The sequence below is a fragment of the Nomia melanderi genome, chromosome 1 (genome assembly GCF_051020985.1).
Source record: "Nomia melanderi isolate GNS246 chromosome 1, iyNomMela1, whole genome shotgun sequence".
NCBI lineage: Eukaryota > Metazoa > Arthropoda > Insecta > Hymenoptera > Halictidae > Nomia > Nomia melanderi.
Window position 1 is genome coordinate 10,597,717 of NC_134999.1, and position 27,957 is coordinate 10,625,673.

The 27,957-nt window shown below is 47.5% G+C and overlaps 1 protein-coding gene across 3 annotated transcripts in view; it reads right to left on the reverse strand.

Moving 5' to 3' along the window:
• Window positions 1–624: 624 nt before the first annotated feature.
• bi (T-box transcription factor bifid) overlaps window positions 625–27,957 on the reverse strand; it is a 109,048-nt gene continuing 81,715 nt past the window's right edge. For 2 of the 3 annotated variants that reach the window (XM_031978363.2, XM_031978361.2), the window contains exons 5-7: window positions 13,583–13,729; window positions 11,806–11,882; window positions 625–3,718 (exon numbers count right to left, since the gene is read on the reverse strand). In XM_031978363.2, the coding sequence (XP_031834223.1) occupies window positions 2,911–3,718; window positions 11,806–11,882; window positions 13,583–13,729 (1,032 nt within the window). In that variant the 3' untranslated portion in view covers window positions 625–2,910. The remainder of the gene's footprint in view (window positions 3,719–11,805; window positions 11,883–13,582; window positions 13,730–27,957) is intronic. The other variant, XM_031978362.2, reaches the window with a different exon arrangement.

A 27,957-nucleotide genomic window follows, 5' to 3' on the forward strand; every position in this document is an offset into this window, starting at 1 on the left:
GTAATCGGAGATGGGAATTGAAAATTAGCTAAGGAAGAAATGAGAAAATTAGGGCTCCAGTTCTCAGTGGTACAGCTCTGGCTGCGCGGAGGGGGCTGCGCGCTTCGTATGTATTGGTTTTCGAGTCTCATCTCGAGTTTTGTATGATCTGAACATTTCAGTGTTTTGATTTTGCATTTTTAATTGATATTACTTCTTTCCCCGCGTTATCTGGATCTTTCTCGAACCTCGAAACGATCGAAACATAGTGTTTTATGTTGAAGAATGACTCCGTTTCCTTTCGGATCGATGCAGCTGCACACGTTCCGCCGCGTATCTACCCTGTTTTCCTTTCCTGAATTGTCTTTTCACGCGTACAAATTATAGAAACAAGTTTTACCGTATCATTTCCTTGTATCTCGCGACGAAACGATCTTCCCTCGCGAATGGAGCAAGCAATTGATCGAATCTGTTAAACCTCACCGCCTTTAACCCTTTGACTTGGACTTTATTCAACCTCAATTTGATTTTGATTACAAAAAGTTCGCTCGGCGACGGGTTCGCAGTGGCGGAGCATGGAAGGAGAAAGAAAAAATCGGGAGAGGTAAACGACAACAGAGAAAAATAAAAACAAAGAATACCGAGGAGTGTTTAACAGACATCGTATTTATTTAAAATTTTAAATAGGAAAAAAATATTAAAAAAAAGAAAGATCGTTCGCAATGACAGTTTGCAACTGGCGAAGTAGCATTAATTAAAAAGGAGGAAAAAAAATAGTAGGAACAGATATAGTTTGTATGTATTCACATATTTATACAATAAAATTGACAGTGTCGAAGGTATCACGGAGTTACTCTACAACTGAAATCGAGAGAGAAAAAAAAGAAAAAAAAGAAACGGAAAAGCGTCTCGAAAGAATGAATCGTGGCGACGTTGACGGAAATATTCGTTGGGGTTGTGTGGGGTGGCGGCGGCGGCGGAGGGGGGATGCTTACAATTTCTCATATTCTGTACAACGTAGCGTATCGCAGATTACGAAAACACGGTAGCCAGGAGAAGTGTGAACGAAATTCGTTGCGTGGAACAGCACGATTCAAAGTAATTGTCGGGCGCATCTTGAATACGTTGGGGACGCTTACAATTCTTAAACCAAAATGTTGCGCAATGTTCGCTACAATTCTCGTCGCACGGTTCCGGCGCAGCGGAAAGAGGAAACGATACGAAATCGAAATTTCTGAAAAAAAAATAGGAAAACACAACTGCGCAATCGTGACCGGTGATCGTATACGAGAACGAGTCGCACTTCTCCCCTGTGATCGGAACTTTCGCGAAAATTCGAGATGGCCAACGTTCAAGGGATAACCGCGGGGACACGAGGGACTGACGGCTGAATCGAGAATCGGGGCGCGAGCATCCTCTACTTTTGGGGTCGTTTCTTCTCTTTCTATAGAATTTTCTTCGTCTAGACTGTTTCCTGCGGATATTCGATCCCCAAAAATCGATTGCTCGAAGTTCCACCCCATTCTCAAAATTATCTACATCGACCGCTAAATTTTATACAAATATGCGACCAAGAGGCCAGGTTTGGGGACGGGAGTTAGGGGTCAGGATCAGCGGTCTCCACCATCTTGTTCATTTTCCAAAGTGGTGACCGCAAGAAGGGGTTCATGGATCAATTTCCGGAAGAGAGATCGTCCGTGACCTCGGCCCGAACATGGTCTCTTCAAATGGCGTCGACGACAAGATGGCGCCAGCCGCGCGGGGCCCGAAACCGAGAAATGACGCCCGTCTTTTCCTTTCCTCTTTCTTTTTCTCTTTCTCCCTTCCACGATTAACTTACAAAAAGTCTGAGGACCGTGATCGGTATGTTTTTCCATCCGTCTCGTGTGTTTCACCATTTCTTCGGCCCTTTCTCTTCCGGTCTCTTCCCGAGAGTCTGTACCGGGCGAACGTGCGTTTATGCGTCTTTTTTTGTTTACGTCCCTCTAATAATTAATATAATATTATATTCAATAATTAATACAGAGAGTAGTTATTTATATGTATAATATATATATATATATATATATATAATATAATATAATATATTATCACTAGGGTACATATGTACAGGGGCTGCAAATAGTAAGAGGTGCTGTCGTATTGCAATGTCTCCCTCTCTTACATCTAAGAACGCACGCGGCTCAGAACGCAGCTGATTAACAACGTTGTACTGTGTTTAACCCGGGTTGCTCGAGAATGCTGCGAGTATCGTCACGACCTTATGCAACCATCTGATACCCATGAACCGTGGAAACCATTTCCGAACATTCTTTCAAAAAGAAAATCCCATCTGCAGACTTTCGTTCGTTGAGTTGCAACAAAAAGTACCGCGGACGATACTCGAAGCACTCGAAGCCGCCAACTGTCGCCGCTCGCGAATCGACGCTGGTTCCACCTGTCCGTGCCCCGAAACCTCAATGTACACCACCGACTCGCGTGATCCGCGCAGCGTCCATGGGCCCCAGGCCCCGCGCGATCCACCGTTCGCGTCGGTCTCCCCTCGTCCGCCACGGCCGCCGTGGTTTTTCTCTCTTATATACACTCACAGGGGACCAGGTTAGTCGCCGGGTCCCGGAAACCGGCGGGGGAACGTGTCCGGCCGGTCCGCGTGGTAAAATTGCACTTCGTAGTCTGGATCGTCCCTGAACCGGGTCGCCGTCTGTCCCCCAGGAGGACGCGCAGGGGTCCGGGACGGCGGTCACCATCCCGAAGCGGGGCACAGAGGGTCCCGGGTCGAGCCGACGACGACCCTCGGCCCCGCTACGACAGCTCAGAGGTCGAGTCCGGCTCCCTCTCGTCACCGTAGAGCTCCTGGGAGTCGCAGGGTTCAGCGGACCGCTTGTCGTCCGGGTCGTCTGGGTTCGTGCTAGTCACGGGCTCGTTCTCCTGTCACGGACTCCCTCCTCCGGCGTCTGCGTCGCCCCTGTGCCCGGGCGTCAGACTCGGACTGCGTCTCCTTTTCTCCTGGAGGCCGTTCACCATATTCTCGATCGACTTCAGCTCGCCCGCGGAGCTACTGCTGGACGTTAAGCCAGCAGCGGGGGTTGGAGAGCCTGTGGGCGGCCTCGGTGGTGGAGACCTAGGGCTCAGGGTCCTGCTGCCGGGCGTCACGGTCTCGAACGCGGACCCGTGGGATGGTGCTGGCAAGGTGTACGGCGCGTACCGATGTCCTTTTAGCTGATGCAATGGACTCGCTAGCGGATGATGGTAATGCGCGAACAGGGCTGGGTGCTGAGACGCTGCCAAGGCCAGCTGAGCGTTGAACAACATGCCTGGCGACACTCCGCCATGGATACCCAGGTGACTGGGTGGTATTAAAGGACCTGGACCAGGGTACAGTCCAGGAACCGGTGGGTAGAGGTACGGTAGCAAAGGTGGATGAAGCGGCAAACCGACTGAGACTTCTGGTCTAGGTCCCTCTGATCCCGTTGGGCCTGGTCCTCCGCCGCTTTCCGAACCAGACGACTCGCTGCCCTCGCCTCGTTCGCTGGTCCTGTCGTCTCTTTCACGGGAGTGCTCCCGTTCCCGTTGATGGTGGCCTGGGTGAGGCGTGTCTGGTCCAACGACGTCCAGAAGCTTGTCTTCGTCGTCCAGGAGGTCGTTCACGGAGTTCGACGAGCGCCGCTTTTCCGGGGAGGCTGGCCCACTTGCCGAGAGTCTGGAACCGCCGCCCGACACTGTCAATACCGCCTGCCTTCTGCAACAACGACGCCGAGTTAGCAATCTTATAAGGTCGCTGGGATCTTTTTGAGTGAAGAATAGGAATAAGACTGCTGCATGATGTAGGTAGAGTTAGGTTATGTGACTTTGATTGGGTACAGTAATTTAAGCTTGGACTGGATATAGAGTTCGGTCTGTTTGCATGAATAAATTGGATACACTTCGCCAGAAGAACAATATTAATGCTTTGCACCCAAGTTGGTAGCTTTAAGGAGATATTAGCAGATCGATCGTACGGAAAAACGTATCGGTGATGCTTTCAGATTAACTAGACTTCATTTAACGCGTTCTCGGCTTAATCACGGAGGTGTCCACAGGTCCGACTGCCTCGTTCGTCCCCCACACTGTCTTCAATTTGTTATTTTGTGTTCTCTAATATATAAGGAGCATCTTATCTACGTTCCTCGTTCTCTTTTATTACACTCGTCCCGTAGTCGAATCGTTTCCCGGTTTACCAAACGGGGATGCGGATAAGTATGAATAAAAGGGGTGGAAAAATGGCGGCGGAAACTCGTTCGCGCGGGAACGGGCCCGTTAATGCTCGCGAATTTCTCCGTTTAATGCCGGACCAAGCCCACGCTCGCAATAAAAGTTTACGACGCTTCGGTTGCGTTAAATATTTTCAGCGTGAAACGGTTCGTTATCGTTTACGCTTCGCCTCCTCTTTGAAACGCGGCGGCGGCCCCGCGTGCCGCGCTGTTTATTCTCATCGGTTATGGAGGGCCGCGAACTTTTCATCTAGAACGCCCGCTCCACCCGGCGGTCCCGAGAATCTGGACTGAATTCGACGAGTCGCTCCGCAGCTGCAGAGAAACGCGAACAAGATTTTGTGACGTGTTGATTCGGATCCGATCGAGCGTGACCAAGAATTCTTTTAAACGTGGGTCTCCGATCCCAGAAAAGTACCTCGCTAAACGAGAATTTTAGATACCCCGAGATCTCGCGTGTCAGACACGCACCTTCAAACAAAATTTCAGATAAACACGAGTTTCTAAAAGCTTAAAGCACACGTTCTGCGCAAAAACGCAATCCCCGGGCACGATCGTTAACGACTGACCACCAGTTTCGTTGCTCCAATCGTTCGGGCATTCTGTCTGCCTGCATCCGCGCCGCGCGCCGGCCAAACTACAGCGTCCCGCCGAACGAGAAAGGGGAAATCCCGTGAAACGTAACCCGTAATCGAGCCAATTTACACCTCTAGCAAATTACAGGCGTTCCGGGTATCGCATTCGATCGCTGCGGCGGGACTCGCGCAACTGTTTGGCGCGCGCGACGTGTCATTAGATCGATCATATCGCGGTGACGGCCGGTAATCGTCGGAAAGAATGGTATTGCCTTGTTCGGAATTGCAAATAAAAGCACCGCGTCTGATGGATTTCCTCCGTCTGTAGCACTGGGCTTACGGAGCGTGTTAATGTGTCACATATTGTATTTAACAGATATTATTTAGTAAACGTTAAGTTGATTTTGATTAATGATGAATTACGCGAATACGGAATCCTAGTTCTCCACTTTTAATGCTCCAGCTTCCAAGATCTAATTAGTATAAACATATTATAAACTATGCTTATAAACAGAATAACCCTAATAATAGTAATGTTACTCAGTTTGATTATGGTCACAGGTTTTTGGTCTCTACCAACCACGTTCCTCTCGAGAACATAGAGACCTGACACTATCGATATTCACATATCCAAAGCATCATTCGCGGTTTATGAAAAATACTTGGAACGCTCTAAGATCCTGTCGTCGATCAAATTCATCGCGGGAACCAAAATTTATCAGTCGTCCGATCACGGGCGATTAACGGTGCAACGGAAGAACGGAAATCGGCGTGTGCCGACGCGCCGCGTCGCGGTCCCGGCGAACAAGCCTAAGTATCGTGTAAGACTCATCTAGAGCCGTTCGAGAGCTGGACGTAACTAGAGGCTTACCTATACCTTAATGCCCTGTAATGCGATCAATGCACAGACACACGGGGACGGCAAAACGACCGCAGAGGTGAGACGTCAGTGCGGAGAGAGAAAGCCAGGGAGCGAGCAGGAGGGACACGGGAAACGCGGGAGATACACGGGGACAGGCGTCGATGTATGTGCCGCGCACTGATGAATCCGTGAGCCTCGAAAGGGTGTTACGCTACGGTTCTCCGGTTTCCGACGCGCTTAAGTGCGAGAGCACGTTAAAATCAATAGTTTGCGTGGACTGCTGGGATTTGGCAAGTGAGCGTTGCAACTCCTCGCTCATATCGGTCTCCTTTTCCTAAATGTTCGGAGTTTGTCTTTGATTGCGGTGATCCAGGTAGGTGTCGGATACGAGTCCTGTTTTAGGTAGAGGAATAAGTTATTAAGAGTCAGAGCGTATGTAAAGGGTTAATGAATCATTAGGTAAGTTTGTTATGAGTTGGAAGACTAGTAGAGTTTGTCGATGTGTTTGCGAGAGTTTGAAAATTTTTTTTTGGAAGATTTTGAATTATTAGGTATTAATAAAGAGGAGGAAGATACTGATGATTTCTTCCGAGTCAGAGTTCATTTAAAATGAGTTTATGTTTGAAGCAGTTTGAGACGTTTTTTTTCCTGGAAGGGAACACGAGGGTTAGATTCACGAGTGTGGGAACGTCGCTACGCACTGAACGATTCGTTAAGACTGTTCGAAATCCCATTGTAATCCGTAGAAAGCGCGCTTCTCTGATCGATTTCACTATTTGTATTTACAGGTTGGCTAAGGTAATTGGATTGCCTACGCGTGCTTCTATCCTGCACACGGCTGTTCTACATTCGAACCTGTCGGAAGCACTGACAAGTACCCGGAATTCGAAAATTCCCTGTGTCAACAACCTATCCAATAATTCATCGACCACCTCCCTCCATTCGTTATTATTACCGCACTACCTCCTTCCAAACATTCATATCACAAGGGAAAGTTTAAAAATCCCTATTTTAATTAGACGAAATCCGTAATAAAAAGCGTCGATTCGACTCGTGGTTCCGCGAACCAGTCTCTGAACCGCGAATTTACATAACTGACCGTTCAGCACGATTGTCGGAGACATGATACTGCAGAAAATTTAATAAATATTATCAAAGTTTTCATTTCGATTGAGACTCGACGGGATTCGGCCAACGTATCGTATAAATTTGTGTTCGGTTATGCTTCCTGTTACCGAATTGCTCAATAGAAATCCGTGTTTGCATAATTCCCGGCCGGAGCTTATGCCATTTCCCCAATCTCGGGAAGTTCGATTAGTCGTACAGAATTGTCCGTTAGAATCGAATTACTCGCGGCACCGCGGACGGTCATTTGCAGCGCGTTAATCCCGCCTTCTTGTCGCAGTTTCTCCTCGATAATCGGCGGCGGCCTCGGTATCGATCTCGATTCAGCCAGCATTTTCACTCGGTCCATGCCCGTTTCGGCGAGCCGCGGCCCGCCTCGATCCGCGACTTTCCACGATGAATAATGCATGCCCTGCGGAAATCCATTCCCGCGTGCCCGGCCGTAATTGAGCTATTTGAAAAGTTGCCACTGAATTATCAACCGGTTCCGCAACGCCAGTGGAATCCCTTTGATCGGCGATCGGCCACGTGTTTCCCCTTTGTTTCCCGCGGCTCGCGCGCTGCCAGCCTGCGCCGCAGTTCTTTTTTCCCTGAGAACGCGACCGGATCGCGTTTCTTTTTCCCTGCGCGCTTTCACTGGCCGCGGCGCAGCGTCGTGTTCCGCGTGGGTCGACGGCGAATCGTTTTCTGATCGCTTCCTTGCCCTTAACTTGTTCGCCGGGGAAGACGAGTTGGCTGGTTCTCCGAACTCGTCTATGGTCATCAAATGCTTCTGGTTTTTCTTATTTACTAAGAAGATCCTCCAATCTAAATTTGTATTTATACGCTTAATTATGTTTGCATGGGAGTCGGCGATTGGTTGACAGATTGGAAAAACAAATAAACTTGAAATATTTCCGATAATGCAGCTTCGAAGAAGTAACACAGATCAATCAACAGAATAGCAAACAAAATCTTCGATGGTGCGTTTATAAAAGAAATCCCCTGAATTCTCCGTGATATCGCCGATAATCTCCTCGGCACTGCATCCCTCCTGCGAACAGCGTCACTGAAGCAACCCCTAGAAAAACCACCCTTAACCGTGCGTCAAACAAAGAAACGGATTCCGCGGCGCGAGCGTGCGATCGGGAAACACGAGGAAAAAAAAACCACAACGCATATTCCCCGCGAGCTCTTCCGAGGCTGCTCGATCAACCCTCATCGAATCCTCTAGCCCAGCCCTTCGCGGCAGCCCCTTAAATTAACGATATTTCGCGTCATCGGGAAGACATTTCACCGTCAACGATCCGTTAAGACAGTTCACCGGTAATCATCACCTCCCACCCCAGCTTGGCCACGGGGAAGATTTCATAGGGAATCGCGGCGCGTACATTCGATGCCGCGCGTTTCAGGGGTGAATCGACGAGGCCGGCGGCGGGGGGCGAGGGTGGAAACAAAAAACGCGCGAGCGGGGTTCGTTGCATCGTGACGAGGGCCCCGGGAACCGGATTCAAGGGGTGATTATAAATCCTCGAGGATGACGCTGGGGTGGGCCGACACCGATAGTCGAACGTCAAAGGCAATCGGGGGCTGAAATTTTCATTCCGTCGGCCATCGACGAGAGACAGAACCTCGCTCGATGAGCAACCTACGCGTTCTCCCATAATTATGGAGAAATTATACGGGACCTTTGACTACGCTTCTTTCCATTTTTCTCCTTTTTTCCTAAAGCTCGTGGGCGCGCGAGTACCCTTCGGTTTAAGGAGAAGTGGTGGGTCTCCTGGATCAGCTGGATCGCTGAAGATCTGCTTAATAATCCTTGTTATGGATTAGAGAAAAGTATTCGAGGTTTAGTATTTAAATCCTGAGGTACTGAGACGTGTTCATTGAATTGAACGATGATCCATCCTTTGTTTAGGATTTACCGGAAGGTTTTCTAGTTTCGCTACGAACGTACAGTTAATCTGAACACTGAATATTGATGACGAAAGAATGTTATTGTATCGGCGGATCGAGTTCGGAATCGTTTCTGTAAGATTTGATAATATTAATGAAAGCAAGGTGGTTAATAATTTGCGCGTGGCGAGCCAAAATAAAGAAGAGTTAAGCGACATCGACAAATGAATAATATTTGTCGATAGTAAATCTGAATATGATGAACTTTAGTGATTTCGTGGCAGCGAGCAATCGTTTCATTGCCGGCGATCAGATCTTTAATTAACGACAGTGAAACAAAATTAACGATATATTTAATACTGTTACGGCGTATTGTAACGAGAGCTACAGCGAACGGGTATAATGAAATTATTGTTGTTCCGGAAACAGCGCAACATGGGAGATATCGCAAGGTTTTCCCGGTGTTTGGCCACCGATTGTTATTTACGCGGTGAAATCCGAGCCGGTTTATCGATGTTGTTATATAAACGTCGACAAGGGGGGAGTGGTCGTGACAATTAATAAACCACGGGCCCCGTTAAAATCTGTTCGCGGACTGATTGATTCTTCGCGCACCTCGATTACGATCGTTCCAGCGTCGCCCGATGATAAATGACGCGGCGACGTGCCGTGGCCGACGGCTTTCACCCTTTTTCCTTCCTACTCGTGGAAACATTTCTTTTTAACTGGCACGACGAATCGACTCGCCACACTCGAGCGGCGCGGCGTCCCGTGACCGGACTCGCATTCTTAAAAACTTAACGAAATAATGTTTCATCAACGGTAGGGACGAAACGTCCCGGCTAGCTGATGGCTTCAATTTAATTTTCTGAAACGATTACACTGGTTTTTCAATTCCCTCCGCAATCTCCTTCAATCATCTTTTCTACAGTGTTCAAGTAATCTATGTTTTATAATGGGAGCTCAATGTTCTATTTTTAAACATTGATTCTTCTTTGTTCCCTTCGGTGTCATTATATTCTCAGTCTTCGAAACTCCAAATAATCAGATCTCCAATTCAATTAAAACATCTGATCTCACCAATCGCGTCGATTAAAATCCTACCACGCGATCACAGATCCCACATTTCGATGAACGATTCAGCGGAACGAAGATCGTCGACGGAATTACCATCCCTAACAAGGAATCTAAATTCTCCTAGACCCGAGCGAAATAAAAAATCTATTAACGAGCATCAAAGGATCGCGCGGAGTTAATAAAAAAAAGGAAAAAGAAGGCGGAGTGGAAAGGAGGGAGAAGATACGAGGCCTCGGACGCCGGAAGTAAGCCCCCACCGTCACAAATGCACCCTTTATACGCCGGTTACGGGCTATAGCGGCGATATAAAATTCAAAGCCACCAAGTGGCACCCTCCACGCTAACGACAGCGCCGCCCCTGAGCATCAGTATGCTAATCCGATGATTGGCTATGTTCCAACCCCCCCTTCGCCCGTTCCCCGCTGCCCCTACCATTTTCCTTGTTCCTTCATGAGCTGCCCCTCTTCCGTCCTTCTCTCTCACTCACTCTGTCCCACGGCTCCATCTCCCGTTTCTCTGCGGCTTCCTGATGGGATCCGGCCACCCTTAACCGAAACCATAAGCCAAAACTAACCCTTATTCTAATTAGGCGGCGCCACGACGCGCCCCCCTGCTTTGCATATTTTCTCGATTAAACTCGCCCTTTCTTTATCCGGCCGGGGGCATGGGGCGTCGCTTCAATTTCCGCGGAATTTTCTCGGGCGCCCCGTTTTCTCGGCCCATTTATCCGATCCACCGGCTCGCCCACATTGCGTCGAATTCGCTGCCCCGGTAAATTCCGCGGCGATCCGCTGCGCCGCAGCACGACACGGAGAACCGACGTTATTCTTCCGCGGGGGCTGGGTTCCGGAAACTTAACTGTCGCGGTACAGCGCGGCGTTCCATTAAATTCACAAGGCGATCGCTGTTTCTTCTATTTTATCGCGTTTGCGCAGGGTCACGCGATCCTCTCTTGAAACGCGAGATAGTATTTATCTAAGGGCGGGTTTTGTTGCGAAGAATAACGCGGAGAATACTTCTATCCTAGAATACTTGATATTTATAGGGTCAAATTTCTTCATTCCTTTGATCTTCTTCTCAGATTCGTTTCATCTGCTTTTAAAAGATTCTAGGTTACACCGCGAAAAATATTTGATTGATCGTTGGAATTACGGGATCCGTCGATTTCACCCTCGATTGCAACCCTTTCGGCTCCCAGGTGTCCCGGCATGGTCGGTCACCGCACCTGAATGATCCTCTAATGGGTCGCTTGCGGGTAGACAAATTGGCGGAGCTTACACGGGCTTTCACTTCGAAAGGCTGTAAGTGCGTGTAACGAGGATTAGCGACGTTAACGAGGGCGGCACGAGACCTATGCATAGCAACTTAACCTCGTCAGAATCCACTCGAGCCTCTGTCGCTGCCCCCCTCCCTTCCATCCATCCATCCTGCCGCCACCTCTCCCCCTTCGGCGACCAATGAAATTGAAATGGGTCTAGCCCGGATCCCGGCGGCGAACCCTCACTGACATAAGCTCATAAACCCACGATATTGAATACAAATGGACGATACCGGCGCGGCCGCTGCGCTCGGGGTGCAAATGAGCCCCATGAAACCGACCCCCGATCCTGGGGGCTGACCCCGAGGTCGATGCGCCGACCTTAATAGCACGGGATCGAGGGGAGAAAGCCCGAAATCCGCCCCGATCAATTAGATCTACCTCGAAGACACGATCGTGAATTGGTTTTACTATGATAACGGCTGCTCTTTAAAGGGGTGGCTTTCTCTTTGGTCCTGGGAGCTTCGAATAAATCGTATTCTAGCTGTGGGAAGTGGATATTTCGTCAGTGTTTTGAATTTGCTTTGATATTTAGTACTGAATTTAAGGAAATTCAGAGACAGTTCATTTATTCGTTGTTCTTCTGGTGAATGTTTTTTTTAGAGACGGAAAAGTTGCCATAAAAACTGGCGGCGAGTTGTTTGCGAGTTTGTCAGAGGGTCTCTTTTTTGTACGAGCTTCCTTTATGGCACGTTCTCTTATTGATTTTTCGTACACGACGAAAATTTTGAAAGCGATACTTACTTTTTCTCACGCTTGCCCGCCCCCGTGTCCCGGAACCCTTTCGCGAACGGGTTGTTGTCGATTTTCAGCTGAGTGATCTGCAACAGAAAGTCCGATGAGTACGATTAAGTGCACCGAATTGTAACCACTCCAGACCCGCCCCGGTTCGCTTTCGGATTTGTGTGGTCAATGCTGTACATTGGAACGTGTATTACAGCATGAGTAAGTTGCGTCTCACGATTGGATTGTGGATGGTTGTGCAAAATGTAGGACAAAAATTCGTTTGGCTTATTAAAGACATTGAATTCCAGATAAAGAAATAACTCCGTTACATTGATACATTTTGCAGTAGAACCAGTTATGGATGATCAAGTTTGTAGCAAACGCATGAAGTCCACATTCCACTCGTATCGGATGAAAAATAAAGTGAAAGAAATGTGAAATGTATCGGAGGGTCAAATAATTTGTGATCGGCAATTTCGAATCGAGCAAAGGTTCCACGGAGAGAATGCAACGCGGCGAATTTCGGGAAACGGAGAAAGCGTTTGCCGCCCGAAGAAGATCCACAGAAACGATATCCTTCTTCCGGTCATACCGGGAAGAAAGATAACAAGGGGGGACCGCACGACGAAAAATCCAGACAAGGGGCCCCTTTGGCGCGCGCGCAACATCAAAAATAATGCGTACTGGGAACCACGCTGGTTCCTCGAACACTTTCGGCCCATCAACCATCGGGGAGGGGATTTTAATTAACGCGGTACTGAAGTAAAAAGAAATCTTTCCGGGTCCTCGTTTCATCGTCAATTGTGGCTTTCCTTTTATCCTCTTTAAATTTTCTATTACCCGCTAATGTTCACTTTCAAAATGATTTTGATAATAAGGTGAGAATGATTTCTAGAAGCCAGTGTTTGTTCAATGATTTTATAGCAGACCCACGATCCCGCGAGTTTTCATAGAGTGTTCGCGACGTAAAATGACCCTTTTACGCAATAAGCGCGTTAATTATAACGTTCCCTTTAATTAATTCAGTTAATCTGAGAGGACGCCACGTTCCCGACTAAACTTCGATAATTAATGTGTTAGTAATGGCCCGACGATAACTTTTTGGTGAAAGAACAGACAACGTTGTTGCGCTCCACACCTCTCTACGCAAATAACGGAGCTAAATATTAATTAACGGCGGTATACTCATAATTAGATGGGGTACTATTTAACATGCTACATTTTAATACGCGGCGAACGTGAGAGCGCTAACGAGAAGCTATTACTCACGTCGTGAAACTTGTCGGATGAAAAAGTTAGTTGCCCTTGGTAATTTTTCTTCTCATTCAAGAAAAGATAACTATTTGTTAATCGCTAATATATGCCCGTTCTTTATCTCTTAACACCTCTGTGAGTTAACGTTCCTGAGAGAATGCACAAACACAAAGGAAGATATTCTATTGTCAGGAGATGAGTGCATAAGATCGGAGTTTCGAATGTTCTTTGTCTTTCCGTGTTTTTAACAATCGTGTAAAATGACTCTAAAATCGTGTAAAGTGTCTCTAAAATCGTGTAAATGATTCTTCACAGTAAACGTATAATGATCAGTTAATAACATAATCAAATCAGTAAAATATAACTTACCATTTGAAATAAATTAATAATTATCAATTCATCTCGTTACAAAATTACCATTTTCACTTGATATTAGGCTAGAAGTGACAAAAAGGCATTGTACTTAGCATCCTGTACGATTAATTATCCTAGAGAGTAGCGTAACCTTTGAACCGGAAGTAGAATGTAATAATTCACTTACCTTTTCGTTCTGATAGGCAGTCACCGCGATGAATTCCGTTTCTTTGAAAACGTAACTCCTGAACGTCGAGTAGGCTAGCTGCGAGATATGGTTGGCCCTCGCCAGGTGAAACCTCGGCTGGTACTTGTGCATCGAGTTCAATATCGTCTGGAACAATCAGGCGAGCATATATTGGGACAGACTGTTCCGGGGACAGAGCTCATGCTCGCAATCTTTTTTCTTTTAGAACCGCGCCATTTCTAGGGGAAATCGACCGGCAGCTCGGTACGCAGTCTTACCGATTCCCGTGGGATTCCGCAACGCGACCATATTCGCAGAACTGCAGGAGACCCGTTCCAAAATATATTGTAGCAATTTCGAATATATTATTTTATAATTAGAGCGAAAATGAATAAGAAACTCATAGTCCTTTAAGATTTTAATGTTGGCAACAGTGCATGTGAAGTATTCAGCAATTTTCTTAAACAATTTTTGGGTAATTTCTGTAGGTAAAGAAGACGACGCAGAGTAGCCAATATTGCAGAATAAAGTGTCTAGTTTCTGCCTGTGTATGATATGCATTATAAATCCGCGATAATAAGCTGCTGTTTATTAATAAGTCGAAAGAAAGAGAAGCAAGCCAGAAGAATCGTGAATTTCGGCCAAAGTTCATCATGCTGGTGACATTCCATGAGTACAGTTGGAAAAGGTGATATAGCAAAATGGCACAACCGTCGTTCAAGATGTGATTACACGCTCGAAAGTTTGTCTTTCAGTTCAATCTCGCACTAGACGATGACGATTGAGGTTCTCTTGAGGATCTTTCTTAAGTTACATTAGTTAAAATCGTGAAACGGTATTGTTTTCGTCGAAAAAAAACTTAAACACGGAGATGCAAAGCCTAAACGAGCAGAAGATTCGCGAAGCGTTTTTCTGGGAAACGTCCACACGTGAGCGCAATCTGAATTCTTTTTTCAACGAGGAACGCTTTGGGGCGCAATTCGAAGCGAATAAAACGATCGATCCGCTTTTAGTCGTCTCGGACCAGGCGCAACGCGCGCGATGCAAATACATCGATGCAGTAGCAGCTAACAAGATTGCAGAGGACATTCCATTGCGGAATGGACGCACCACTGCCGGCCACTCGATAAATCTACGCTCATCCGGCGAATCACTGTAATTACGTGGCGGAATTTTCGTAATACGCCAGTCAAAATCATCGTTTCATCGGTGATCGGTTGCGTAGCAATCTCTTCGTTGACATTCTTGATGCACTGGGTGGCGACTCCGTCACTCAACGGGGATGCCACCCGGCTTGCACGACCCTGACTTTCATGTATATTCGCGAATTCAGCGTATACATTCTTGTCACTATTCGCAAAATGATAAATTTGTATACTCGATAATTTCAGACGCGATGAGATTCAAAGTTGTCTATTTAGTTGGTGGAATAGATAGATGATATTCGATTGGATTATTGATACAACAGTGTAGAGATTGCGTATATAGAGAACTAACAAAAAATTCTCTCCTACAAACTCAAGACCTACTAAATGCAATCGATTAAATCAAATTGTATAGTTTATTATGGATTCTACAGTAATCCAAAGAAAACAGAAGCCTCCAAGAACCTACATCATCTTTTTACGTGGAAACTGAGACACAGTGTGCAATTGTCGAAAAATAACTCATCATTCTTGGCAAACAGCTTGCTCGGGCCAGACTAAACATGTCAGAAGACACGACCACAGTGTTGAAATATGTATTCCGCCACTGTCCCCGTTCGCCATGTTGGAGAGACGCGCGTTTGTCCCGGTCGAACAACCTCCGATTAGGCTCCGGAGAAATACTAATTGCTCCGATCGGCGTTCGCACATATTTTCCACGGCGCCGGAGGCGTGTCGAGGCTGAAGGTCCAGAAGACAGAAGATAGGATCCCAGAGGAGAGAGGAGAGAGGAGAGAGAAGAGAGAAGAGAAAAGAGAGAAGGAGAGAAAAGAGAAGAGAGAAGGAGAGAAGAGAGAAGAGAGGAGAAAGAAGAGAGAAGAAAGAAGAGAGAAGAGAGGAGAAAGAAGAGAGAAGAGAGGAGAGAGGAGAGAGGAGAGAGAAGAAAGAAGAGAGAAGAGACAAGAGAGGAGAGAGGAGAAAGAAGAGAGAAAGGAGAAGAGAGGAGAGAGAAGGAGAGAAGGAGAGAAGAGACTTGGGGGTGGGGAGGTATTCGGCTTTGATAGGCTAATGACAAACGCCTAGATTGGCTGGCTTATCAGCCGAGCAGCGCTAATTATTTCCCCTTTGTACCGAGCCGCGCATAATGGCGACCGCCGCGGGCCAACGGTTCCTACCGTATGATCGCGATTTCCACGTACGACTGCCAGCTGCGTTGGTCTGCGTTTTATTTATTGCCGGATCGAGAGGGATCCCCATCGGGGTCCACGCGGATTGGACACCGTTTCTCTCTTTGCTCTCGTCGTTATCGCGGCCCTCTTGCCGCACGGACCTTTGCCCTCTTTCTCTCTTTCTGCGCCTCCTCCTCCTCCGTTGAAGATCACTATTGCCAAAGAAGGAATGTATTTTCGAAGACTTAGCTTTTCGCGGATGTCAGCATGTTCTATGTTTTTTATGGAAACTTCTACTTTGTTTTCAAACTTCGGATAAAGCAGCGGTCGTAGACCGCCATGTCAGTCGAATTTGGCACGGATTTATTTGAGTACTGTACTGCAAACGACGTGGTTCCTGGGATTTAAAAGAAGAACTTGGTGTTCAAAATGTGTTGGTACATATGAATACAAACGGAGCGGAAATAAAAATGGAGTAGTTACAACTCTTTGCTATTTTATAAGTCGGACGCTAAGACATATTAAATATTCTTCTACTGATATTAACTAAGAATAATCTACATAATATTAATAGGTTCCATCTTGGTTGATACCAATTTTTTTTACCAATATTCCAAATATATCCACTTAATAGTTCCATGTTTCCTCGACGACTCCAAAACACAAAAACCATTTCTAAAATTCAACTACTCAAAATTCCCATGGAAAAGTGCTGCGACGATCAAAGTATTAAACCAAGACGAAGTGACCGACGAAGATCAAGAGAAAGACAAGGTAGACACCGAAACGACTCGAGAGAGCAGGGTACATATCGTGCCGCGTGAATTGACCGGCCAGATAAGGTAGGAGGGGGCGGGCAGGAGCGGACGACGAGAGGGGGCATTGAGACGGGAAGGGGGCAGAGGAGAGCGAAAGAGAGACGGAGAAAGAGAGTGAGGAGCAGGAGGAGAGGGAGTCGAGGAAAGTGAGAGAATATCCTGGCCGACACAGAAGCCGACGCTGCTAATGACTCTGTCCGCGGTAATCTGCGGGTGTTATCTGTCCTGGCTACCTGGGGCCCACCTACTTCGAATCACGAAGCTGCACACGCTTCTACCTCGTTTCCCGGTCGATCGGCCGCCGCTCTGACGCGCGTCCTCCTCTTCGCCGAGGTCGGTCGGCAGGACCGAAACCGTGGCGAACGAAACGAAACGAAACGGCTCGCGGTGATATTGAAACGAGACGTGGCGATAGGAGGGCATGGGAGGGAGGGTGGGAATGGCTTTTCGAGTCCTCCCGGCCGGGTCGGCGTCTTGGATCCTCCGACGGAGGATTTCTTTCGCGTTACGACCGGAGGAATTCAACGAAGACCGCTGTGAGGTCTGGATCAGGTAATTGGCCGGCTTGCCTCGTGAACATCGAACCGAACGAGCAATCGAGCTCCGGCGCAACGGGCTCTCGACGAGCGGAGACCGCGAAATTTCAATCCCCGCGCGGGGAAAGCGGGCGAAATTTTTGCGCCCGTTGTTGTTTAACACCTTGCCGAGCAATTCGCAGCTGGACTTGCCAGGGTTTGGGACTGGTACCTTTAAACCGGTGATTTGAGAGGATGCTAAGGAGAGGGACTTGAGTTTGTTGCGGTGTGTTTTAAGAAAACATTGAAGTGTAGCGGTAAATTCGTGTGAAATGAATGAAACTATGTATAAAGGTTTTATATCTTTGTATAAAAATGGATTGTAGAGGAACGCCTGAAAAAATGAGTCAGTTGAGGATATGAAAGTTTTGCTAAACGGTGCCCCGTGAAAATTCGTAGTTTTAATTCGTATCGACCGGAAGCTTGGAATTTAAACGCGTGAAGAAGAAAAGAAAAAAGTGCAGAAGGAGGAGGAGCAGGAGGAGGAGATGGGTGGAGGAAACTGAGAAGAAAAAAGCGAAGCCCTGCACACCTTATTAAAGAGAACCTGAGAAGAGAAGGCCGGGCGTTGCGCGGTGAACTCCCGCGAGAAAAGCGAAGGAAAAAAGAAAAGCAGAAGCGGGGAGAAGGAAGGAAGCTCTCGGCTGGGTTTCAGAGCCTGTGTGCACCGCAAACTAACCGCGCACAGTTGCCTTATGTACGGAGTCTAAGTAATCCTCGAACCATCAGCTAACTTCTTAACCCTCAAAGTGAAAAGGGCCGCCTGCAGGCGAAGAAGAAGACGACGAAGTAGGAAAAGAGGAAGAAAGGAGGGACGTAGGGGTTTGGGGAGGCCCGCTTTGTCTCCCCGTTTGTTCACCGACTCGGTTCTTTCGCCGCGCGAGAGTTTCCGCGCGGAAAAGAAATCGTCGATGACTGGAGCCTGGCAAACCCTTTTGCTGCCGAGAGACTTGTTTGCCCTTCTGTACGATCAGTTGACCAAACAACTCGGTCAGGTCTTGGCTCGCGACGCGTGCACCGAGGAATTCTTCGGCAATCGTGGAATTCCTTTCTGCTGCCGTCATAAAGTCGATTCACCTCGAAGGCCAGCTCCTATTTTTCACATGCTTCTTTTTTAGCAACCAGCTATTGTTTGATGAGAATGAAAGGTGGTCCAATATTTTTTATTCGTTTCGGTAAATATTTGTTTCCGGGGAAGTGAAGGGAACGTTTGAGTAATATTCTTCGTAGAAAACTTATATGGAAAGATGTTCAATGTGTTCGATATGTTTGCTACCAGTGTCTCAAGTTTGTGGCAATCACCGCACCGTGTTCTGTGTATCGAAAGCCAAATACATTTCACTCCAAATATCATATCAAGTTTCTTTCCTGTATCGTCTTAACACTTCCCAAAATGAATGCATAACAATACTGTCGCTATTATCAAGTTATCAGATAATCGCGAAGACAATCATACCCAATTATATATTAATAAAGCAAGTTTGCAGCTTCGAATTCCATTTCTCATTAATCCGATCGTCGGGAAACACTTTGTTGTTAGGCTCGGTGAGAAGGGATTAACAAACTAGAACCGGCAATGACGAGGTTCCTGCTTCGCCGGGGTGTTAAAGGCAACAACCCAGAGGACCGAAGAAACGCGACGAAAGAAAACGACGGGGAACCGACGGGAAAGAGACGGGGGAGGGAAAAGTAAAGTTGCCGGAAGAAGGGGGGAAAGACGTGTACGCGTCAGACGCAATGGTCGGGCAGGGTGAAAGGGTGGCGAGAACAGTGGCGCCACCTCGGCAGAAAGCGGCAGAGGAGCGAAAGCAAGCAAGCAGGCAGGCAGGCAAGCAAGCAGAGGGTCCTCTCCGTGTGTCCGGGGGTGCGAGAAAGAAAAGGCGAGGCACGCTGGGCGACGGGGATGGTACGCGGAAGAGGAGAAGGAAAAGAGGTGGTCGTCCTGGTATCGACCGGCTGAAAAAGGGGTGGATTTTTCTACCCCTGGGCGGAGGACCAGAACGTTAGAGGGGACGTGTTCTGGACTCGATTGCGGCTGGCCCACCTCTGATCTCCGGCCTCGAAGGAAACCGACCCTCTGCTCGGTTAACTTTCCCTCTACCCAACTTTCTCGGGCTTATTTGGGGGATGTTCTTTCACTTTCCTCCTATCTCCTTTTTTATTTCCGACCGTTCCACCTTCTACACCGCTCTTCGTTTCTTCCTCGAATCGATATGGCGGTGGAATAATTTCTTCGCTCGGAACTTCGGCTTAAAATCGTTCTAGAACTGTTATAGTTAAAGACTGGCTTTGGGTTAGAAATAAGATGTCCGATAGGCTGCTGAGATGATTACTTGTTGAAGAACTTTATTCAAGAACGATCATCTTCGACTCTATTATTTTCACTTGTTCGTGTCATGAATTATGTTCCATATTCAGTGTTAATTTAAATACTTCAACACTTTTCAAACAACAAATAGAAGAGTTGGGCTATTTAGAAATTAGCTGCCGCAAGATGAAACCATATCCTCATTGCTTCCAGCTAGGATATTCGGAAAACCATCAAGTCCAGCCCCAAGGGTGTCCCATCTAGTGGATTGAACCTGAAAAAGTACACCGACACGCCCGAGTTCCCATAGGAATAAAGAAAGGGAACGTCGTACGGCGTTCGGGTAGAAGTCCTCGACACCTCTATCTATCCCCTTCTTCGTTTTATCGGTGCGTCCGCGAGAACGGTCATCAGAAATTAGATCGAACACAAGGAAAGAAGGAAGGAAGGAAGGAAGGAAGGAAGGGCGGAAGGGAGGAAGGAAGGGCGGAAGGGAGGAAGGAAGGAAGGAAGGAAGGAAGGAAGGAAGGAAGGAAGGAAGGAAGGAAGGAAGGATGGAAGGATGGAAGGAAGGAAGGAAGGAAGGAAGGAAGGAAGGAAGGGAGGGAGGGAGGGAGGGAGGGAGGGAGGGAGGAAGGAAAGAAAGAAGGAAGGAAGGAAGGAAGGAAAGCGAAGAAACATCGTGCCGAAGCGGGATCCTCCCGTTTGGTTCGGGCATCGACTCGCGTCCCCATTGGTCGGCAGCCAGCTCACGTGCGAGTCGGCCATAATGCCGTGAACCGGATGATGGAAAAGCCACCCTCGATTCGGGCCAATTAGCTTCCGGCCAAGTAAGTGGCAGAGAAAGTCCCCCGGAGGATCCATTTCTTTCGCCGTTCTCTGGCTCGCGCCAAAGGCCGGGTTTCCTCATGAAATTCCCGACGGTTCTCGACCGCCGGAAAACGCGAGAGAGCCAGCCGAACGTCGAACGAGCAACGACGCTTAATTCGTTCCGGGAAGGAACGTGAAGAACCTCGCGCGAGCCACGGGAACGCTCGACTTCTCTCCCGCGCCTCTTCCCCGAAGTTAGATCCAATCCGGGGATTAATTGGATTCCGGGGAATCGGGCTCGGTGTCAAAGTTTGTTAGACCCGATAAACGGCCTCTTCCGAGTAGTTCGCGCGCCGTTTCCATTCAGTCGAGATTGAACCGAGATTCGCGTGGGAGTGAGCCCCGTGATTTTGGCCCTGGTTAATAATCGCGATCGCCTTGCCAAAACGTCACGTTGTAGAACGTGGAACCGTGTTACCCGAGCGGAGAACCAGCGACAGTTTCTGCGAATGGCGCGCGATGAATAGACACCGTATTTCAGTTGTTCATTCAGCCGAATGACAAAATGGTCTAGGTTCCGTTCGCTCGTTACTGAATAGGGTCTTGGTCCGTTATCTTTCAGTCGAAGCTCGAGATCCGCTTCGTTTTCTCGATATCTGCCGCGTGAATTGTTAATGTTCTGATGGTTTCGAGTAATAACTGGCCACACTTGCTGCTCGTGTTGGGTTTTATGTGCATACCGGGTGATTCGAAAATTTGGAGACACATTTGTCGGGATCTAATTCTATTTCGTCCGCAAACGAGATTTCTGAACGCATGTAAATGATGTGATGAGATTTTTGGACCATTTCAACCCTTTTTTTTAATTTATATGCTTCTAAAGTACTCCATTATTTTTAGTACTTATACCTCGAGAAAATAGTGTATTGGTACGCCTGATACATTCTTCTAATAAAAGAATCGCGAAATTCGAATCACCCAACTGCTCTTTAAACAATTCCCAGCAATTCAATGTAAATTGATTTACGCTTTCGTTATTTACTTATCTATCCGTCTCACACTGATGTTTACAATAATTCGCCCCGTTCAATTGACGTTAAATAAATGAGACAGTGATCAAATTGACAAACGAGAAGACAGTTTATCAAGGAGAAGTAGACAACGGGGTTAAGCGTAGGTTCCGTCGATCAAATTCGGGCGCGCGTAGCAGATGAAATATTTTATTGAAAACTGCGGGATGTTCGGCATGCTCCTTGGAAGGATATAGATGCCCCGGTTAATCGTAAATTAGCGGCAGGCCGGTGTCGAGTTAACGGACGACGATAGTACCTATTTACTTTCATTCAGTGATCAAAGAACCGCGTCGAACAGATAACGCTTATCTGCCCGCGGCACAGTGGACCCATTCAACTCAGATTTGCGACGAATGGGAATTTCTGCGCAATTCCGTCGTTACGTATGGGGAATCGTCGCGTAACGGTCATTAAGATCTCGAGTGGCGGGCTTTTTAATTTCTCTTCAGGATATATTAAGTAACTTTATACACTATCGAGTTCAATATTTATTATTCTGCGATTAGAAAGCCTATGGTGCTTCTATAATATATGTCCCCGTTCGTCGAGAGTGTTTCTAAGAAAGGGAAGATTGAGCAAAAATGTCGAACTGAAACAACGTTTCAAGGAAAGTTCGATTGCTTATCGTTTCGTTTACGTTAGCAATGAGTAATTAATTTAATTTGATGAAACAAGTGCCGGTTCTTACAATATCCAGAACAGACCGTTGATATTTTCAATAAGTCGAGACGTTTTCGCCGAAAACACCGACTGAAACGCAAGCCCCTAGCGGAGAGAGTGAGAACCGCGCTCGAGAGCGTTGTTTACTTAACTCGATTTGTCCCCATTGTATCGGGGCAAAGATTGCTGAATAAGTTAATTAGCAAATCGCCGGAAATTAATAATAATGAGGACGGTCGTGACTCTGTAATTCCCCGTCGACGGACGAAAATTATGAGCCCGTAACCATCGGTCGTCCCGCTCCTGTACTCGCATTCTAAATACGAAACGCGGATCAAACCGCGAAACATCTTCCTGCCGATCAAAGCACCCTCTTAAGGGGTTAATATTCTCCCCCACCCCGGAGCCACGGTTATTGTCAACGATTTCACATCAGGAAGAAAAACGCAGATACCGAGCGATAGAAAAAGATGGCAATTTCCGAAGGGACGGAAAGGAACACCGATCGCTACGCATCCTCCAAAGATCTTTTGTGGCGTATAGAAAGAGCGAAAGAAGAGAAAAAGGGGGAAAGAAAAACGATAGAAAGAGAAGCAAGCCCCGTCGATCGTCGCGGATCGTCGCGCTGTCGCATGCTTTTCCAGCAGTCGCTGCGGGGGAAGAGAAAAAATCCGGCGAAGGAAAACGTTAAACGGAAATCAGCCGACCGCTCACAAAGAACTGTCGGTTGTGGGCGGTGACGGCGGCGGTGGGTAGAGGGGAAAAAAAACCTCTTTGATGGCAGGCACGGCGGTCTCTTCGTCGCTGAAACACGCTCGAAAAGATGGAAAATTCCGTGGGGAGCCGCGGCGGCGGGTGGGAATGGGGAGTAAGTGTGAAATTGCCGGCGATGCTCTGCGAGAACTGGAATTTCCCTTCCCTACGCGACACCGTTACCGGAATATTTCAGAGGGAGGCATGCGGGTTGCGTTTGAAACATCGATGGACTCGATAGAAGGGAGGGAATATTTTCTTGAAATCATTCAACGGAGAAAAGCGACGCATTCCGCTATCGGTGAACGTTCCAACGTTGAGAAACGCGAGACTCGATCGACGGGGGTGAACGACGATTGCTCCGGGCACGGCGGACACGAGTTCCGCGAGATTCCCTTCTCCTTCGGTTACTGCGCGTGAGCGATTGGCGAACGAGTCTTGTCGCCTGTAAATAAACTGCGTCGCAGATGCAGCAATCGGCCTTTTCCCCGAACAATTAGTACCCCGGGGACATTAAGCGTGCATCGAGTTATCTAAATGCACTTCGGCATTGTACGCGCTGGCTGGTTCGCTCGCCCGCTCGTTCCACACCGCGTCCCCTCCTCGACTTCGCTCATTAGCTAATCAATTACAAATTTGCCCGATACCGAAACAAATAACGTTATTAAACTGGTGGAAAAAGATTCTTTATCGGCTGCGCGTGACAAACAAGATAAATGCGCTTGACTGCTCACCGTCGGTTCGCTGATCCGCGTATTACGCAATGATCGAGTTCGCGTTTCTCGATCGTTGTCGTTTCTAGATAAACGATCTATCGGAAAATCCTGCTGACAGTGGATGCTTTCCTTTTCGGGAGTCTCGGTTCTTTTTTCGAGTCAGCTCGGGGGCGCATAATAGCGCCGGATTATTCTTTGCCGGGACTTCTTTCCTAATCGTTTCTCGATCGCGATAACAGTTTCCCGGCCAGTTTCCCGGCGAAACAACCGTCCGGAACCGCACCCGCCCCGCTGGGGATCTTGGTGACCAACAATGGTGCTGATTGAAACCAATTATCGGACCTTTCTTCCTACTACTTTTTAACTCGCCGCCGAGCCGTGCAGCGCCGCGGTGACACCCTTGGCCGCGGCTTTCGCTTCAGATCCCGCAACCCTGTGATTTTCACGGGGTGACGGGGTCAAATGTAAAAAGGGGAGAAAAAATAAAAAAAAAAGACGGGGGAGAGAAAGAAGGAAGGAACGTGGCGGGCGGACGGATAGACGAGGCGGGTAGAGGGGTGGAGAGGGAGGAAAACAAGGGACGGAAGGAGAATTCCTGAATGCTGCGAACGACCGAGAACCACCCCCTTCGTTTCCAAGTCCGCTTTGTCCACCCCCGGAGCAACCCTCGCGGCTGGTAATAGACCGCCGCTTTTTTCGAATACCAATGAGCTCGTGGGCCAAATGTTTTCTCCGGACCGCAGCCCCGACGCTGACCAGTCACTATTCCACTCCATTGATTTCCGACGCGAGCTAATTTTTTTATGTTCCCTGAAGATCGGGTTTTTGCTTTTTTTTTTAGACAATTTTTTATCGTCTTTCATTTGTAATTGCGCCATCGGTGATATCTCGGTGGATAGAACGAATGGTAAATATTAACCGCGAGAACGGCGCTCTATGCGGAGACTACCGAAAAACGATAACCATGTCTGCCCATAAGACTGTTTACAATTTCCTGTTAGACAATATTTAATTCCTACCGCTGCGGTTGTGGGAAGAGGTGGCACAAACCGTGGCCCCGAGGAAGTAGAAAGGAAAAAGAACAAACAGTGCTTCCGCATTTAAATGCAAAAAACTAGCTTCGACCGTTTATCTCAAAAAGAGTGGGAGAGAAAAGAGGAGGGATAGGAGTGAGCGAGGAAGGAGAGTCGTAGTGCCGACAAAAAGGAGGCAAGGGAAAAAGAGGAGGCCACAGCTCGTTAACAATTAAAGCGTTGACAGAGAGTTACAAGGCGTCCGTTTCGAGCGAGGGCCACGAGTTTCCAGAAGGATCGTCCGAAAATGATCGTAAATATGGATAGCCGACGCTCGTAAAGAAGATAAATAGGAAGGGCGAAAGATCGGGAATTGAAGCGTGCATTAAGCGTCCCCGTGGCTGAGGCGAGAAAGAGAGAAAGAGAGACAAAGAAGAAGAGAGTGACGTCGACACTGCTTCAGCCACAGTTTTTTCGTCGTCTCCTCCTTCCCTAACGATGAAGTTTCGTGGCACCGATTTATCGTTCCCCGGTATCCGTGACCTCTGGAGGTAGGGGACAGACGAACGTTCGGATAACCTCAAAGTTCAGAACGCTCTATCACAATCTGTCTCAATAACTCGGCGGCCGAGAGATGCGCGCGCCTGTCCGCTCGTAATTGACGTGTCCACTGCTTTTTTTCTTTCGTTTCATGGGAATGAACGATTTTTATCGGAACACAGAAACTCCCCCGAGACTTTTGAACTCGGGGTATACGGTTTCCTTGGTGAAAAAGTAACTAGGGATGCTGAACGCGTAAAAAACGTAGTAAACGTAGGTTTTAATGGTGAATGATGGTTGTAGGAGTCTCTATTGAGCATTTGGGAATGGGACAGTTAGGGTTTGAACAGCTGATGTCTTATATTGGAGTTAGATAGAACTAAGGATAGCTCTATGTCCCTAATAAGAGGTCTAGCTACTTTGTTTCTCAAAGAAGTTTGAAGGCATTTATCAAAGGCAGGTCTACCTTAATTTTATTACCGAACTACGAATTTTTATATAAAATAAAACTTCCATAACATAGTTTAACACAAACTAATTATAGCAGCCTACTATCGAAACAAAAACATCACTGAAATCATACATAACACCTATCTTACAAACGAGGACGTTTCTAATAAAATTGACACCTATAAATTAAAGGGACCAGAAATTATAGCAAAAACTCAGTTAACGATTTGATGTTCGCTAACTCCGGTCCACGGTAGACGGCCGGGAGTCCCATGGAGGCCGACACGGACCAGGAAACCGTGGACGTGTGTAATTAAACGTGTTTGCTGAGGTGCCCGCGGAGTGGCACAAAAGGTGTCCGCGGGTCCGAGGAAGCGCGCGAGACCCAGGCCCCGGTAGGAAAGTAGAGGTATACGAGCCGTGCAAACAACGGCTGTCTCCCACGGAGGCAGTAAGTGAGTCGGTCGTACGAAAACATTCGAACGACAAACAGCAAGGAGTCGCGTTTCGTCCGACTGTCGTTCGACGGTTCGTTAATGGAGTTTGCGCGGCGGTCCCTCTGATGTCCGATCGTCGAATCGGACCGTGTCCCCAGGGTCCTCCGAGAAAAGGGGGTCGCGGGTGCTTGACACAAAGGGGTGGGCAAACAGGACCGGCCAGGCTTCAAAACTGTCAGCTCCTGGGTTTTTGATCGATGCCCACGGTAGGGACATTTTTCTGGGGAATCTTGGGGCAACCCGATACTAGGGAACAAGCAACATAGGGACTTCGATATTTTTTAAAAGATTCTTCAAGGTTCTTGATGCTTTTTTATATTTATACTGGATTGTAAAACAGTAAAATTGTTTCTTTTTTCTACCATGAATTGCTTCGTTTCCCCATGAGATATTTTAGTTAATTTTGCATTGAAATTTATGTAAATTGATGGAAGAAATATAGTAGGTTTATAAGAAAAGATCTGTAAGTCATTGGAAGATCATAAGATAGCTCTGAATGAAATTGGTACGTTTATTACTTTACATCGTCGGATCGAATACTTTTTTTATGCGAAAGTAGGTTAAGATAAATGAATTGTGCATGCTCTAGTGAATAAATGGGAGATAGAGGATGTGCGGGACGAGTGAACTCGTCTTTGGCGGTTAATAGGTTAATCCCATCGCTAGCCGCGTCTTTAGAGGAGCGGAACGTTCGAGGCGTAAGTGAAAACAGTAGTCGCGATCGAATTCGAAAAAATCCTGGTTCCATTATTGCGTCGACTAATGGCCGACGACGGTAACCGCGGCCACGGAATGGAGGCTACGCGTGGAATCCGAAGGATCCCGATGAAAATCCCCTTCAGAACCGTCGATGTCGGGATTTCTTCGAAAGGCTCGAAGGCCGGCGGAGTCTGTCTCCGTCCTCCCGGCAGTTCCAATTTTTACAGTTTCGATTCTAGCCATTTTATTTCGCCTGGCTGACTCATCTCACGGGGCCAACGACCCAAAAGCCGCCATTCTTCCCTCGAAAGACGAACATTCTTGATGTACTACTTTATTGTGACAGCGTACGACGCCATCTTGAACTTCTCTGCGCTTCATACCTTTATCTACGTTGAATAGCGCAAGACATTTCACGAAAGGACAGAAGTTTCAACTCTGGCGGTTGAGATATCCTAAAACTAAGCAAACCCTCGAGACTTAACAACACATCTACCTTCGTGATCATTTGTTCCTAATGTTCATTTTGAGAAATATCTTTCTACCATTTCGATAGAAATTAGCTAGTTAGGGGTTCCGAGTGACCGCGAATGCGTCGAATGTTGCGAAGCCGGAAATCCACGAACTGGCGAGTTCCGCGTAGTCGGGTGGCGCCGAACGGGGTCCGCAGGAACCGCCGGCCCAGACGTCTATATCGCGCGGGAAAAGAGAAAGATAGAAGGGGCCGCATTATGTTTCGGTAATTGGCCGGATCCAGCGATGTTTTCAATTTGCTCAAAGGCGCCGCTTGTGCGGGACCCAAGTTGGCGTAGGTGGCCGAAAAGGGAGGGCCCGGCTATGAAAAAACCGGGGCACACGCGTTCCCGGCCGTACGGACACTAGGAGGCGTTCCACTGTTCCTTGATTTCGCGAGAAACTACGCGAAAACTTTCATTACTCATATGAATTTCTGTTCACTAATTAGTCTGACTTTTTTTCTGTTATCTTTGTGCCGGCTGTTTACTAGAAAGCAGATTTGTGATGTCGTGTTTATTAATATTACTCCTATTGTTTGAAAAGAGTATAATGATGTGCTACTATTAAATAAAACGATTGAAAGGTCAATAGTTAAGAAGATAAAACTTTGTGAAACATTGTCCTTCGATTTTC